General features: G+C 41.2%; 1 protein-coding gene and 2 non-coding genes across 3 annotated transcripts in view; all 3 read right to left on the bottom strand.

Moving 5' to 3' along the window:
* The window catches only part of TMPO (thymopoietin), an 18,086-nt gene extending 17,324 nt beyond the window's left edge, over positions 1-762 (bottom strand). Inside the window, exon 1 of the mRNA XM_015570222.1 lies at positions 4-762. Within this exon, the coding sequence (XP_015425708.1) occupies positions 4-141 (138 nt within the window). The 5' untranslated portion in view covers positions 142-762. The remainder of the gene's footprint in view (positions 1-3) is intronic.
* A 7,437-nt stretch (positions 763-8,199) lies between these two features.
* Positions 8,200-8,271, bottom strand: TRNAW-CCA. Its single transcript has one exon. It is a non-coding gene; the product is annotated as a tRNA-Trp (tRNA).
* A 759-nt stretch (positions 8,272-9,030) lies between these two features.
* Positions 9,031-9,102, bottom strand: TRNAD-GUC. The gene has a single exon. It is a non-coding gene; the product is annotated as a tRNA-Asp (tRNA).
* Between the last annotated feature and the right edge of the window lie 5,548 nt (positions 9,103-14,650).

Raw genomic sequence — 14,650 nt, 5'->3', positions numbered from 1 at the left:
CGCCGTGAGGTGCTGCAGGTAGAGCTGCACGTACACGTCTTTGCGCTGCTCCCCCGCCGGGAGTGTCACATTGTTGGCCACCAACTCACTCTTCAACTTCTCCTTCGTCAGGACCGAGGGGTCTTCCAGGAACTCTGGCATCTCCGCGGCGAACCCCCTTCCCCGCAGCCGTCACTCCGGTGCTCACGCTGGCGCGCTCGCTCCTCGCCTGGGGTGAGGGCTGTTGCCTCCGAGCCTCACGGCTTCCGCTGGGGAGCAGCGCGCGGAGGAAAGAAAACAAAAAAAACAAAAACGCGCACAGAAAGCAAAGCAAAAGGCGGACACAAAAGCCCCCGGCGCAGAACTGCGGACCAAGTGCAGCCCGCACCAACCCCAGCCCACACACGACAGCCAAGGAAAGCAGTCTGCTTCGCCCACGCCCCAAGAACGCGCGCCGCCATTGGCCGGCGGCCGGAGGAAGCGCGGCGCTGATTGGCCCGACGCCTCGCGCGGGTTCCATTAGCCGCGGCGCCCTGCGAGAGGCTGTGGAAACGCAGTTTAAAAGCCGCTCGGGCGGGAGCTCCGCGCTGGCCCATTTCTGTTTCCCCTTTCCCCACCCTTCCCCTGGACGCTGATAAGGAACCAGTCGGGCTGCTTTTGTGCGCCGTTTCCTCCCCCCTCCCGACTGGAGAAGGAGCCTTCCTCCCCGGGATCGGGCGTCCCTGAGCTGAGCTGCAGGGACCGCGGCTGGGCCTGCCTCACTCTCGGGACACGGCCCGCGAAGAATAGCCGCTAGCCCCGAAGGGAAGGAGCAGAAGCGAGGCGTGTGTGCAGCCACGCATCGCCCTTGGTTTGATTTTCTTTCGAGTAAATGTAAAACCCACGCCCTCAGTCTCGGATTGGGAACGCTTCTTTTGTTCCCGAAACTCGGGGAAAGCCGGACCTCGACTACGGGGAACTTCAGATTGCCCTTGAATTTGTGATAAAATTGTATTGTCAAGTATCCCATTTGCTTCTGACCCTGGAGGCTGGGGCATTAATAAGTTATTACGTGCGAACAGTTAGCTGGGGTTCCGCTGTCTTCCTGTTGGGAGCCGTCTCTGAGTTACCCTCCACCTGTATCTGACCATAGTTTAAACCTGACATTTAATAATTCAACAAAACGAAAGGAAACATTTCGGCATGAACGGGCGGCTTAAGATAAGCGAGGTGGATGGATACACGCTCGGTGTTAACGTGCCCAGTGACTATGAGGAGGCCGGGGAACCCTAACCACGTTACTGAGTCAAATCAACACCTGGCAGAGGCTCAGAAACGTGTTACAATTAAAATATCCTCCTCAGAAATGCCATTCATTGATGGCAAATATCTGTATTTCTTAGGAACTTGTGTATTTCACGATGCTTTCTTCCAAGAAAGGAAAGAAGCTGAGATTGGATCTAGGGTGTCTTAATCATTTACCCAGATTCTGATCTCCAAACTAGTTTATAAGCTGCTTTAAGGTGATTTTTAAACGTCTATCTGATTCCTGCATGGTTAAATTCGAGTAGATTCAAACGCTTTCACTGAAAATGTTTCCTGTGGATTAAATCATTCTATTTTGTTCAAGAGGAGGAGACATTTCTTTTAATGAAAGGCTATTTTCCTAGAGGCAATTTTATATTTTTTTTCTACAAACCTCAGTGTTTACATATATTTAAGCAATAGTATTAAACTTAGTAACACTAATTCAATATTGTATTTTAATTAGCAAGCTTCACTGAATACACTGAGTGGCAAAGGACCAAGCTCTTGCAGTACTGGTAACCTCACAAACGGAATGAATGCGTGTAGGACGGTCGGAGGTGCACGGTGCCTGCCGCAGGTCAGTTACTTCTTCCAGTGTAGTCTCAAGTTGTAATGGGCAGAGCAACAAAGTACTGAGCATAATCTCCGCAAGCTGTCCTGCTGATTCGTTAACCCTGCAAAGTTTGGCTCCGGCTTACCTGTACTAATAGTTTTGAGGAGGTAGGTTTAGCTATTCTCACTGAAAAGCGCCGGAGTCACCAGGGCTAGATTTGATCCGACGGGAATGGTCTCCAAGCTGCTATGGTTTGATAGTACCTGGGCAGCTGGTTGCTGACGTGGATCCTCAGGGGAGGTGGCAGGTCTGACACTTAAGGATAATATTCTTCTCCCTTCATATGATGTGAGTAGAGTACAATGCGGGGGCCACAGCGCCACCCGAGAGAATCACCCGAGGGGACGACACGGGAACTCTGTTTCCATAGGGCCTTTGCACCAGAAATTTTCCAGACAGTGTAAGCTTTAGAGGCAGTAATTCATCCTATTTTTGCCACAAGCAAAAAAAAAAAAAAAAAATTACCTGTTGCGTCTGAAAGTTGTTTTAAATAGACGTAGCACTGTGCCCTATAGGCCAGTATTAAAGATAACTCACAAAGAACTACATTCTCTAGATGCCTGAAGTGTTTCCTGAGCAAAAGCATCATTTTCATTCCCTGTTATTGATCATCTCACCTTTGCTTTTCCGGGGACACTTATCAACAGGTTACTTGTGGACTCTACATTTCTCAGGAGACATAGTTGATGTCATAAGCTATCAGGCAGAGACTGCCTTTCTACATCATCCACAAACTCGAGTTACCAAATTCAGACTTGGTATCATCCTAGGTGCATCAGTATATCCCTTACACTACTTTTTTTTAGGGATGAACCCAGGACCCTTGTCCACGGGTTGACGCTCTAACCACGTAGGCACAAAGGCCATGGCTCCTCTACCATCATTTATCAACCTCTTGACCACTCTCCCTCAGAAATTATAGACTGTTGCTCCTTGCTCTAGGTTTTCCTCACCATCGCTTTTGTCTACATTGTGTGTGAATTCAACATTATTACAGATGACCCGTACATCACCAACACTTGACCTCTTGGATGCTTGATCTCTCCATCTCCAAAAATTTGTTCCTCTATTCCAGTGGTTCTCATCCTTCTGGCCCTTTAAATACAGTTCCTCATGTGGTGACCCAACCATAAAATTATTTTCGTTGCTACTTCATAACTGTAATGTTGCTACTGTTATGAATCGTACTGTAAATATCTGATATGCAGGATGGTCTTAGGCGACCCCTGTGAAAGGGTCGTTTGACCACCAAAGGGGTCGCGACCCACAGGTTGAGAACCTCTGCTCTAGTCCATCACATCCATCCACTCCAGTGGTAAGAATCTGAACCTTGTCATCAATAGCTGTTTTACCTTTTAAATCTCAATTTCAAGCATGCCTGTTGTCAATTGCTATCCTCCTCCCTTTGGCTCATTTATTATATACTGTCATTGACCTATTTGAGACTTCCAATCCATTAATTCCAACACTTTCAAAAAATCTATTATCCTGCTTCTGCAATCATATAATCATGTCCAACTCATCTGACTTAGATTCCCTGATCAGTTCTTGTAACCACTCTTTTACAAACTGTTTTAACTCTCTTACCCCAATGTCTCTATCTTTCTTACTTGGAAGAACCTCAACCTTGCTTGGACTGAACCCTGCTGGAACCAACTTTCTCATTGCTTACAACCAAGTAACAAATATTACTGGAGAAAATCATACAACAGGGCTGGCTGGTTTTCAGTTATGATGTCAGATCTCATAGGAGCACTCAACACTGGCTGGAAAAGCTAGTCATCTGGATGAATCATTCACACCTTCACTTCTCTCCCGAAAATCACTCACATGCCTTTCCCCAACCTCTCCCCATTTTCAGCTGGTGGCCTTGCCTCATACTTGAGGAAATAGAAACCATCTATAGTGATTGCTTCAACTTCAGAGGGTTAAATCTGCAGCCATTTTCTCTTGCATCTTTCTTGTTCCAATGGAAGAGTTGTCCCTCTATCAGAGTGAATTCCACCACTTGAACTCTGGATCTCATACTTTCTCAAGAATTTTATTCTTTCAGTCATCTCCTGTGAAATTTCTGAATTAAAAAGAAAAAGATTGGCGTTTTATTTTGTTACATTCATCCAATATAAATAAAATTTTAAAATTATCTTTTATGTTAATACTGGCATAGGTGTTTTTTTAAATCTTTACATGTTATAGCATTGATACCTAAAATCTCTACAACAGTGGAAAGATATGTCTATGTGAAGCCACAGCTGTAAAAAGAAGTTGAAACCCTGGCTGGTAGTACAGTTGATTAGAGCATCATCCCAAAACAACAAAGTTGCTTGGTTTCATCCCAGGTGTTTCTCTCTTGCTCTCTCCTAAATCAATTAAAAAAGTTTTTTTAATTGATGTACTTTGTGAGAAAATTCTGCCAAAACTTTTTTTGTAAATCACTTGATAACTGCTTCCATTTTCCTTTTTGAAGTTCTTAATGCTATTAAATGTACTGCAGACATTTTTGTTTTTTTTATTATCAAAACATTACATATAAAAATAGCATTTTGTTTTGCATAGGACTTAATTGTGAATTTAAGGGTGTCACCTCAAACAGAGCAGATGATGCAACACTAAAGGTCATAAAAGTCATGTTCTTAAAATTTTTTTAATATGAAAGAATGTTCACGATACAGCAATCAGTAAGAAACAAACGGACAAAAATCCCGAAAAAAATAGAGAACCAATTAGGGCAGTAGTTCTCAACCTTAGCTGCACATTAGAATCACCTGGGAATCTTTTTAAAATCCTGATTGAGAACCACTGAATTAGGGTAAGATCTCAGTTCTATAATGAACTAAAGTATGTATGGATATTTGTATATTTAAAATACATACCAAAAAAGACTAAATGAATATAGACCAAAATATTTCTAGTAATTTCCTCTAGGTGTTGGGGCACAATGATTTTTATTTTTTCCTTACGTATTTCTATATTTCCCAAGATTTTTAAAATGAATACATGATTTTATACCCATAACTACTTCTCTTTTTGAAACAGTGTGAGAAATCAGGTAATCACTTCACTTTTCAAAATTCAGTCTGTCAGTTTTGCATTTCCAAAGGCTCCATTTTATCAGCTCATCCAGAGTATATCAGTCTTAGGTAACTGATTAAAAATATCCTCAAAAGAGAAAGCTGGCATATTAAACAGGTGAAATAAAAGCTCAAAGCATTCTGTACCAGTGAATAAATCCACTTGGAAGAATAAATAACAGACTGGAATTTTTTTTGTGAAATAAAATAAAATCACATAGCTATCATCAGGATTTGGTAATTCAAACATGGGTCTGTCTATTCCACAGCCACTTTCCTCACATCATTTCTATATAATGATCGCAGACGTTTAAGTTAAAATGAAGTGTTGGATTTTAGGTCGTTTCAAAGTTATAGCAAGTCAGCAAATCAGCCATTCTAAGAAACTACAGACATCCCAGTTTTAGAATCATAGCCGTATTAGTAATGATATGTATATACACTGCTTTACAAGTTAGTCTTTTATGTGTTCTCTTAGCAACTCTGTGAGTTAAGTAGGACCTCCAGTCTGGCCTTGCTGTATAGACCAGTGTTTCTCAAACATTAGTTTCCATCAGAATCACCTGGAAGGTCTGGTTAAAACTCAGGTTGCTAGCCCCGTCGCCAGCAGGTCTAGGGTAGAGCCTGAAAAATTGCATTCCTTACTTTTCCCCAGGATGCAGGTCTAGAAACATCAACTCTAGGTGGTTGTTTTTTTACATTCTTTGTAAAGCCACAGCCAACCATTCCACATTCTTGAATAATAGCTCAGCATTGCCTTCAGAATAACATCTAAATTGGGATGGTACACATGAGTGATCTGAACTGTTTACCTCTACAGCTTTCTCTCTTTCTTTCTCTCCAGCCATACTGGAGAACTAGCGGTTCTCCAACAAAGCTGTATTAGTTTGCCAGGGCTGCCGTAACAAAATGATTAACAATGTAATACAACCTGCTGGGACTCTTCACAAGAGTATGATTTTGTACAAATAGATAACATGCTCTGTTTAAGCTAAGATCAAGTATTGTTGCATGCAGATAATATGCTATATATGCAAAGGTTGCTAGGGGGAGAAAGAACATAAGTTTTGTTACAGCCTAAGTTGTGTCCCCCTAAAACCCATAGGTTGAAGTCCTAAACCCCAGTACCTCAATATGGGACTGTATTTGGAAATGAGGCCTTTTAAAGAGGTGATTAAGTTAAAATGAGGCAATTAGAGTGGGCCCTAATCCAATCTGACTGGTGTTATTATAAAAGGATGTAGTAGTACAGGGAAAGACCGTGTGAGGATACAGTGAAAAGGTGGCCATCTATAAGCCGAAACAGGTTTCAGAAGAATCCAACCCTGCTGTCACCTTGATCTGGGACTTCTAAGCCCTCAGAACTGTGAGAAAATAAATTTCTATTCTTTAAGCTATTCATTCTGTCGTATTTTGCTACAGCAGCCCTTGACAACTAATTTCAACCTCTATTTTTGTAGTTGAAGAAATCCGATCCCAGGAATATTAAGCGATAAGAGCTTGACTCAAGAAGGCATTAAAATATGTCCATTGGGTAAATAAATGCCTTAAAAATCACATAGCAAACTTTTCATTATTTTTCAAGATCTTCCATTATAAGGCCTTCTTGAACTACTGATGGCAGAGTTAATGTCCCTATTTTAGCACCATCACACCACTCTGTTTATGCTACTTTCATGGCACTTATCCCCAAGTATTTCATGGTATTTGGTTACTTAACATATTTGTCTACTGCTGGTCAAAAAAACACACAAACCCATTTTTACTCAGTGTATCCTTTTCCTCAGTGTTTTTTTTTTTAATATATTTTATTGATTTCTTACAGAGAAGAAGGGAGAGGGATAGAGAGAAACATCGATCAGCTGCCTCCTGCACACTCCCCACTGGGGATGTGCCTGCAACCAAGGCACATGCCCTTGACCAGAATCAACCCCGCGACCCTTGAGTCCGCAGGCCAATGCTCTATCCACTGAGCCAAACCGTTAGGCCGCATGGGGTGGGCAAACTTTTTGACTCGAGGGCCACAATGGGTTCTTAAACTGGACCGGAGGGCCGGAACAAAAGCATGGATGGAGTGTTTGTGTGAACTAATATAAATTCAAAGTAAACATCATTACATAAAAGGGTACGGTCTTTTTTTTCCAATAGTTTTATTCATTTCAAATGGGCCGGATCCGGCCTGTGGGCCGTAGTTTGCCCACGGCTGGGTTAGGGCCTTTTCCTTAGTGTTTTAGCACAGTATCAGGCTCATCATACTTGGCGGTCCATCAATATCTGTTGAAATGGATGATCTAATCTCAATCCAACCAAATAGGGGAAGGAAGAACTAACTACACAAAGTGAAAATACAGGGTCCAGCTCTACTGCTATATTAGGTTGAATCCTAAGAAATTAAATATTTGGTATTTTCAAAACATTAAACAAAAAAAGTCAGGGAGTTTTATGAAACATATTAAATAAAAATCTAAAAATATTCATTTCTCATAGCCTTGCTATTTACTTTTTGTACAACAAATATTTGACACATGCCTGAAAGGAACTGTGTAGTACTAAAAGTTCTGAAGCTTACAGAAGTGGATGAGTAATACAGTAGTTGAAAGTGGCTATCTGACTTGGCACCACTCATATGAAAACAAGGTACATTGATGTACCACTGAAATTCAACAGTGTATTTCCACCTTTATTATAAACATTTAGTGATGAGGGGGGTCTGGAGTCAGGTCACCTGGGTTGTTATCTTGGGTGACCCTTGTTAGGTCACTCACTATTCCTGTGTGTTACAGTTTCATCTGTAAAAGTGGGGTATTAATCGCATGTCCTAAGGTTGTTTACAGTATCTGGCACTCGGACTAAACCATGTAAACTATTATAATACTAAAAGTTAGAAATGACGCTCTTTTTTTCTGGTTTTGAAAAAGGCAAACGGGTCTAAAACCAGCTTTGGAAAACCATCCTGCACAGTATATTGTACCGTGGACTGATGTGCCCCCTAAAACACCCTTATTTTTACACATTATGTATGTTAAATGACAGAATACTCACTTTCAGAGTCGAAACAGTACAAAAATCATGAGCCCTTCTATGATATATAGAGTCTTGTCTCCTTGCAGAGTAAGGATTACTAGGATAACATTTGAACGAGGAAGATTTAATTCTAAAAGGTAAAGGCATTTTCAAAAAATGGCGGGAAGCCATCTAGGTTTATAAGAAGCCAGTGGTTGAGGAGGCACAAAAAAAGAAAAAATGCCATGACCCCGACGTGATTCGAACACGCAGCCTTCTGATCTGGAGTCAGACGCGCTACCGTTGCGCCACGAGGTCCTGCTGGGCTGTGGCTCGCGCAGATTCTTAGGACTCCGGTAACATGGCGCCTCTTTTGTACACCCCCGTGGTCCCTGCAGTTTTCCCCTGCCCCTCCGTTACGTGTCGGTCGAAGCCCAGGTCGGAGGTGGAGACTGATACCTTTACCACCAAGAGCTTCCTCAAGCTACCCCCCTACCTAGGTGGGGACGGAACTAGCGGAGGCCGGAGAAAGGAGTTTCCGTTTAGCCCAGTCCCCACGTTTAGAGGAAATCCGTCCTTCCTCTTCAGTAAGCGATTTCCGTTCTTACCCGCCCCGTTAGGGGCGGAGACTCCGCCCCCTTTCACTCTCTACCCTCCCCCCACGGGGCCCGCGAGCCGCGGTCGTGACCTTCCTCCGTTGTAATTTGGCGGGGCGCCACTGCGCACGCGCACGCCTTTGCCAGCCAGCGGCTGGGAGCGAGCCCAGAGGCCCGCCCGAGCGTTTTCTCCCCCGTCTTCTTCCTTTGCCAACAATATAAACCGTTTGCTCTCAGTGTAGGCACTTATTTCATGGTGAGACTTAAGCTTAAAAGTCATCATTTAGAAAAGACAAAGAAATTAACAAAAAAATCAGTCTCCTGTGTTTGTCAGCTGTCGCGCAGTTGAATTACAAGGGAAATAGGGAGCGGAGGGGATAAAAGTTGTCATTTAGAAAAGATACAATTACCAAACAATTAGCATATTGTTGGAATTACAAGGAAAATAGGGGAGGAAAGGGAATTGGTAAAAAGTTCCAATCTCCCCGTCGGGGAATTGAACCCCGGTCTCCCGCGTGACAGGCGGGGATACTAACCACTATACTAACGAGGAGCTGTTGCTGCTGGCTCTCCCAGTTTCCTCTTTAAAGCTTATCAAGATTTTTTTTCACCCGCCCTCTCCCCTTCCGCCCGCAACCCGGAAGTGTCAAAACCCAGTTACTCCTCTGCTAATTATTCTTTCTCAGTACTTTGGACTCTTCGGGGAAAAGAGTTAATAAATGGGCGCGAATAAATGAAACAAAATGCGCTTCCAATTTTAGGGGTGGTGTATTGTTGAAAGTAGTTTTCCGGGTTCTTAATGTTCTCCGGATAATTTAGGTTTTTGTGTTAAATAGTGAGCAAAAGTATATGAATTGAAGCAGAGCTTTACTTTCACACTCTTACATTTTCATTCTGAAGTCGAAGTTCAAGGATATCATATGGTTGTCAAATGTCCGGGTTGTCCCACAGTCCAATGCCTCTTCAGTTTGTAAGCGTTTGTGACACAAAAGGGCTCACACATTTGACCAGCTGAAGCCGAATGAAATTTTATTAGCCGATTTTACCTGCATTTGGGGCCCTTAGGCGTCTACAGTTATTTGAAAATGACAAATACGTAAATTTTAATATAATAGATTTAAATAATTCACAAGAATATACCATTGATTAAATACAGGGTTAGGAGAATGGGTTAATAGAATAATTAGTATCATCTTGAGCCTTTTCATAAACAGTATCAAGCCTCTTGCCAGGGGGACCAAGAGGGCCTCTGGTAATATAAAGATTTCACATCATCTCTCAATAAGCGAATTCAAAGTTACAAACTGAGATAGTTGAAAGTTTTCATTATGGAAAAACTTCTGTGTCCTAAGTAAGTCATTCTTTGTAGCGCACTATGAAATAATACAGTTTGAGAGACCATAGGTTACATGCTATTTTCCATCAAATGAATGAGATTGTTTGCTGCAGACATTAAAATAGGAAAAATTTTGAGGCCACTTTGGCATTTTTCACTCCTAAAATTAAATACACTAAAAGCCTCAATAAAACTCAGTGTCTTGGAGTTTTCTTCTGTTTCTGATCCTCCAATAACCTGTGAGTTCCAAAGGCACTATAATAACTATGCTGATGTCCTCCTCCTGGTAAGATTGAAGAGACTTGAAGGGACTTGCTCCAGGTTTCTCAGCTGTCAAAGCCACAGAGGAGGGCGAACCTAGGCTTCCTGACCTGCTTGTGTGTCCCTGTCCCCCCACCCCCTTCCCAAGTGCCTTGCTTTTTTAGAGGAGGCTTAGGCTTAATTTTTTTCCCCTTCAGAAGAGACTCCACCCTTTCCACCTAAGCTCAGGTGAAGCTATGTCCGTGTTCCTGCATGTGTTGTTACTGCGCTTCTTTATTCCTCGCTAGGGAAATGAAGCAGCCTGAGTCAGCAGAAGTCCTGGAGCCGGGAACTCAGCACCTGCTGTCCATTTTCCTAAAATGGAAAGGAAAAGAGAGTAATTAACCCGAACAGGTTAAGGGAGCTGAGAGATTCCTCACTGTCAGCTCTGCGAGAGAGTAAAGGTTAAAATCTGACTGGCAGTACAGAAAGCACAGCACTCTCCTTGGAAGTAAATAGCATGATGGCAATTGATGTTGTTGAAAGTTTCAAATCTTCCCCACCTAAAACTGTATGGCTTATCACAGTTTGCAAAATCATTCACATTCATTTTATTTTCTCAACAACCAGTTAAGCCTGAAAAGGACTGAAAATGAAGTGAAGTCAGTCCGGCTTCTCCCATTATTTCAAACCAGTTAAACCTGCAAGTGAGGACAAGCGCTTCATTTCTATTTTACAGATGGACAAAGAGATTCATACAGGTAGGAAGCAGAGAGAGGCCAGGAACAACTCAAGCTGTATACATACAGGATGTCCCCCAAACTAAAATAATGTATACAAAATTTGAATGATTATAAAGTCAGGGTTTATTAACATACCGTTCATTTCAAAAAATTTAAAAGAATCTACAGAAATGAATACATTTTGTTATTGTTGTTAATGCCTGTTTTCAAACTGATGATTGTTCTGGTCCAGGCAGTGCTGATAACTCGAAGCAATGGAATAGCAAATATCAAGAATCATTTTGTTCGGTATTTGTGTGCCTTTAATTCATTGACAGTTACCAGTTTTGTACTGTAAACTTTATCTTTTATGTATCCCTATAAAAAAGTCTAATGGCACTTTAGGATAAATTTTCTGTGTTCAAAGCTTAATCTGGTTTAACCCATTATTTCAAACCAGTTAAACCTGAAAAGGAGTGAAAATTAAGTGAGTTATCAGCTGCTAAAGTGTGTGTACATTTTTTGGGACACTTTACATAGTGCCTGCTATATATTAGAGATTAGTAAATATTAGTATGGCTTGTGTAGCTCAGTGGTTGAGGGTAAACCTATGAACCAGGAGGTCATCATGGTTTGATTTCCAGTCAGAGTACCTGCCTGGATTGCGGGCTTGTGTTAAATTTAAGACATTGAGTGAGCAGTTGAGTGTCATGGTTGAGTACTCATTGTGTTGGCTAAGGATAGTGCTGGGAGCTGGAGAGACAGTGATGAGCAAAGACTGACTTTGATCTCAAGGAGCTTTCATTTTAGTGGAGGAGACACATATCACTAATCAAAGGAAAACAGCAACAACAAAAAGGTAAAACTACAACTGTGACAGTTACTAAGAAGAAGATGAGGAAAGCGCTTTCTGGGTAGATGGAATTGGATGAGCAATGGCTACCGGAACTGAGGAATCATGGTAATAGAGGGGTTGAAAGGAGACTGAAGTGGCTAGGGAGAGTGAGGAGTATCATGGGAGAGATGAGGCTGAAGGCTAGTGGTGTGGGACAATCTCAGGCTGTGTTAAAAACATTTTTTGGCTTCTTACTCATTACAATTAATTAATTAATTAATTAATTAATTTTAGGGTTTATTGAGGTGTAATTTATGTTCAGCAAAACTCACTTTTTAAAGGTGTACTGTTATATGAATTTGATTTTCTAGACCAGTGATGGCGAACCTTTTGAGCTCGGCGTGTCAGCATTTTGAAAAACCCTAACTTAACTCTGGTGCCGTGTCACAATAGAAAGTTTTTGATATTTGCAACCATAGTAAAACAAAGATTTATATTTTTGATATTTATTTTATATATTTAAATGCTATTTAACAAAGAAAAATCAACCAAAAAAACGAGTTCGTGTGTCACCTCTGACACGCATGTCATAGGTTTGCCATCACTGTTCTAGACTATTTCCATGAGAGCCATCACTTTTTCTTTTTCTTTTTTTTCAGGCCTACCCTAAAGGTCTCATTTTAATTTAATTTCCTTTTTAAAGAGCTTATTTACATCTACACATAACTACAATTTTACATACTGGTAGTTAGGGCTTTCACATATGAATTTTGTGGAATTCATACCAGATATGAGTACATTGTTTTTTGGGATTACCATTCAGCCCAATATAAATGTGTAACTTTCAATTGAAGTCATGGGAAAAAAAAAGGTTAAATATAATCTACCATGCTCTATTTACCGATGTAGGCAAGTGTAATACATTTAAGAGGCAGTCTCATCAGTACAGTTAAAATTTCAGAGAAAAGGAGTTGCTGAAAATTAGCTAGAAAAATCACTTACATGGAATAGTTATTGTTAGCATGTTGAAAAATTCCATGCTGATATTTGGGAACACTTTTTTGGGGGGAGGGGGGGAGAGACACTTTTTTTAAAACTGTCCTTTTCATATATGGATTTATAGCCAGACGTGTGAAGATAACAATAGAGAAGAATTCTCCCTCAATTAAAGGAAAACATATAATTTAAGTGGACGCATAATTTATCCTATACACTGCAATTGCCCGACTTTAATGAGAAAATAAAGTAAATTCCAATATACTTTCCTGGGAACCATTCCAGCTCTCAATAATTTGCTGCAGTGGGGAGCCAGGAAGTGACTGTTCATAGAGAGATGGCCAAAAGTCCACATCTAAAAACACAAATAGATTGCTTTCTTGGTGGCATTGTCTTTGATTAAAAAGAAAGTGAACTAATGTTAATATATATAGTTGCAGAGATGTATCATGCACCTACCATGTTCATGGTACCAGGACATTTAAGAACATAAAAGTTACAAATGTTAAAGAAAATCACTAATTTTACAAAATATCCCTTGTCTTGTCCTTTGCTTCAGAAATATCTAAACTCTTTTTATATTTATTCCTTCTCCAGACCAAGAGCTCTTCTGCATTGCCCGTATACAGTGCTCCCACTTCCCCTTCTATTATCAATCTGCGTGCTTCTTCCTTTTACCTTCAGAATTATGGGCATAGGGTTGGGCTTCAGGCATAACAGAAACTCATTCAGTTCACAGAGTTTCAGAATTCATGAGAATTTGAACAAGTACCTGGTTAAATAATACCCCTCCCCCCTCCCCAAAGCATGTCCAATTGGAACCTCAGATTGTAACCTATTTTGGAAGTAAAGTCTTTGCAGATGTAATTAGTTAAATTACAATGCAGTCATACTGGATTAAGGTGAGTTCAAATCTAATGCCTAAGGTCTTTATAAGAAGAGTTAAGTAGGGCTCTAGCTGGTTTGGCTCAGTCGATAGAGCATCAGCCTGCGGACTGAAGAGTCCTGGGTTCTATTCCAAGGGCACATGCCTGGGCTGTGGGCTTGATCCTCAGTAGGGGGCGTGCAGAAGGCAGCCAATTAATGATTCTCTTTCATCATTGATGTTTCTATCTCTCTCTCTCTCTCACTTCCTCTCTGAAATCAATACAAATAAAAAAATAAAGTCTAAATAGGGAAATAGACACACAGGAGAGAGTGTCATGTTAAGGCAGAGGCAGATACTGGAGTGATGCAGCTACAAGCCTAGGAGTATTAAGGATTGATAGCAACCGGAAGTTAGAACTCACTTTTTTAGGTGTACTGTTATATGAATTTTGATTGTTCTAGACTACTTCCATCATCCCCGTCACTTTTATCACAATGTTTCCTAATGCCCCTTTGCAGTCAGTCCCCTCCCTCCAGCTCCAGGCAACCACTGATCTGTCTAGACAGCGGTTCTCAACCTGTGGGTCACGACCCTTTCATAGGGGTCGCCTAAATACATCCTGCATATCAGATATTTACATTACTATTCATATCAGTAGCAAAATTACAGTTATGAAGTAGCAATGAAAATAATTTTATGGTTGGGGGTCACCACATGAGGAACTGTATTAAAGGGTCGCGGCATTAGGAAGGTTGAGAACCACTGGTCTAGAATGTCATATTAATAGCCTTTTAAATATTGTTTCTTTCAATTAGCCTCATGCCTTTGAGAGTCATCCATGTTGTTGTATGTATTACTAGTTTTTTTTTTCTTTTAAATTGCTCACTGGTAGTTTATTTTTAAAAAATATATATATTCTTATTGATTTCAGAGAAGGGAGAGGGAGAGCGAGAGAAACATCAATGATGAGAATCATTGATTGGCTGCCTCCTTCATGTCCGCTAGTGGGGATCGAGCCCCGCAACCGCGGGCATGTGACCTCTTGGTTTATGGGTAGAGGCTCAACCACTAAGTCACAAGTGGCCGGCTATTACTATTCTGTTG

This window comes from Myotis davidii, unplaced genomic scaffold (assembly GCF_000327345.1).
Source record: "Myotis davidii unplaced genomic scaffold, ASM32734v1 scaffold267, whole genome shotgun sequence".
NCBI classification, from domain to species: domain Eukaryota; kingdom Metazoa; phylum Chordata; class Mammalia; order Chiroptera; family Vespertilionidae; genus Myotis; species Myotis davidii.
This window is presented reverse-complemented; position numbering and strand designations above follow the sequence as displayed.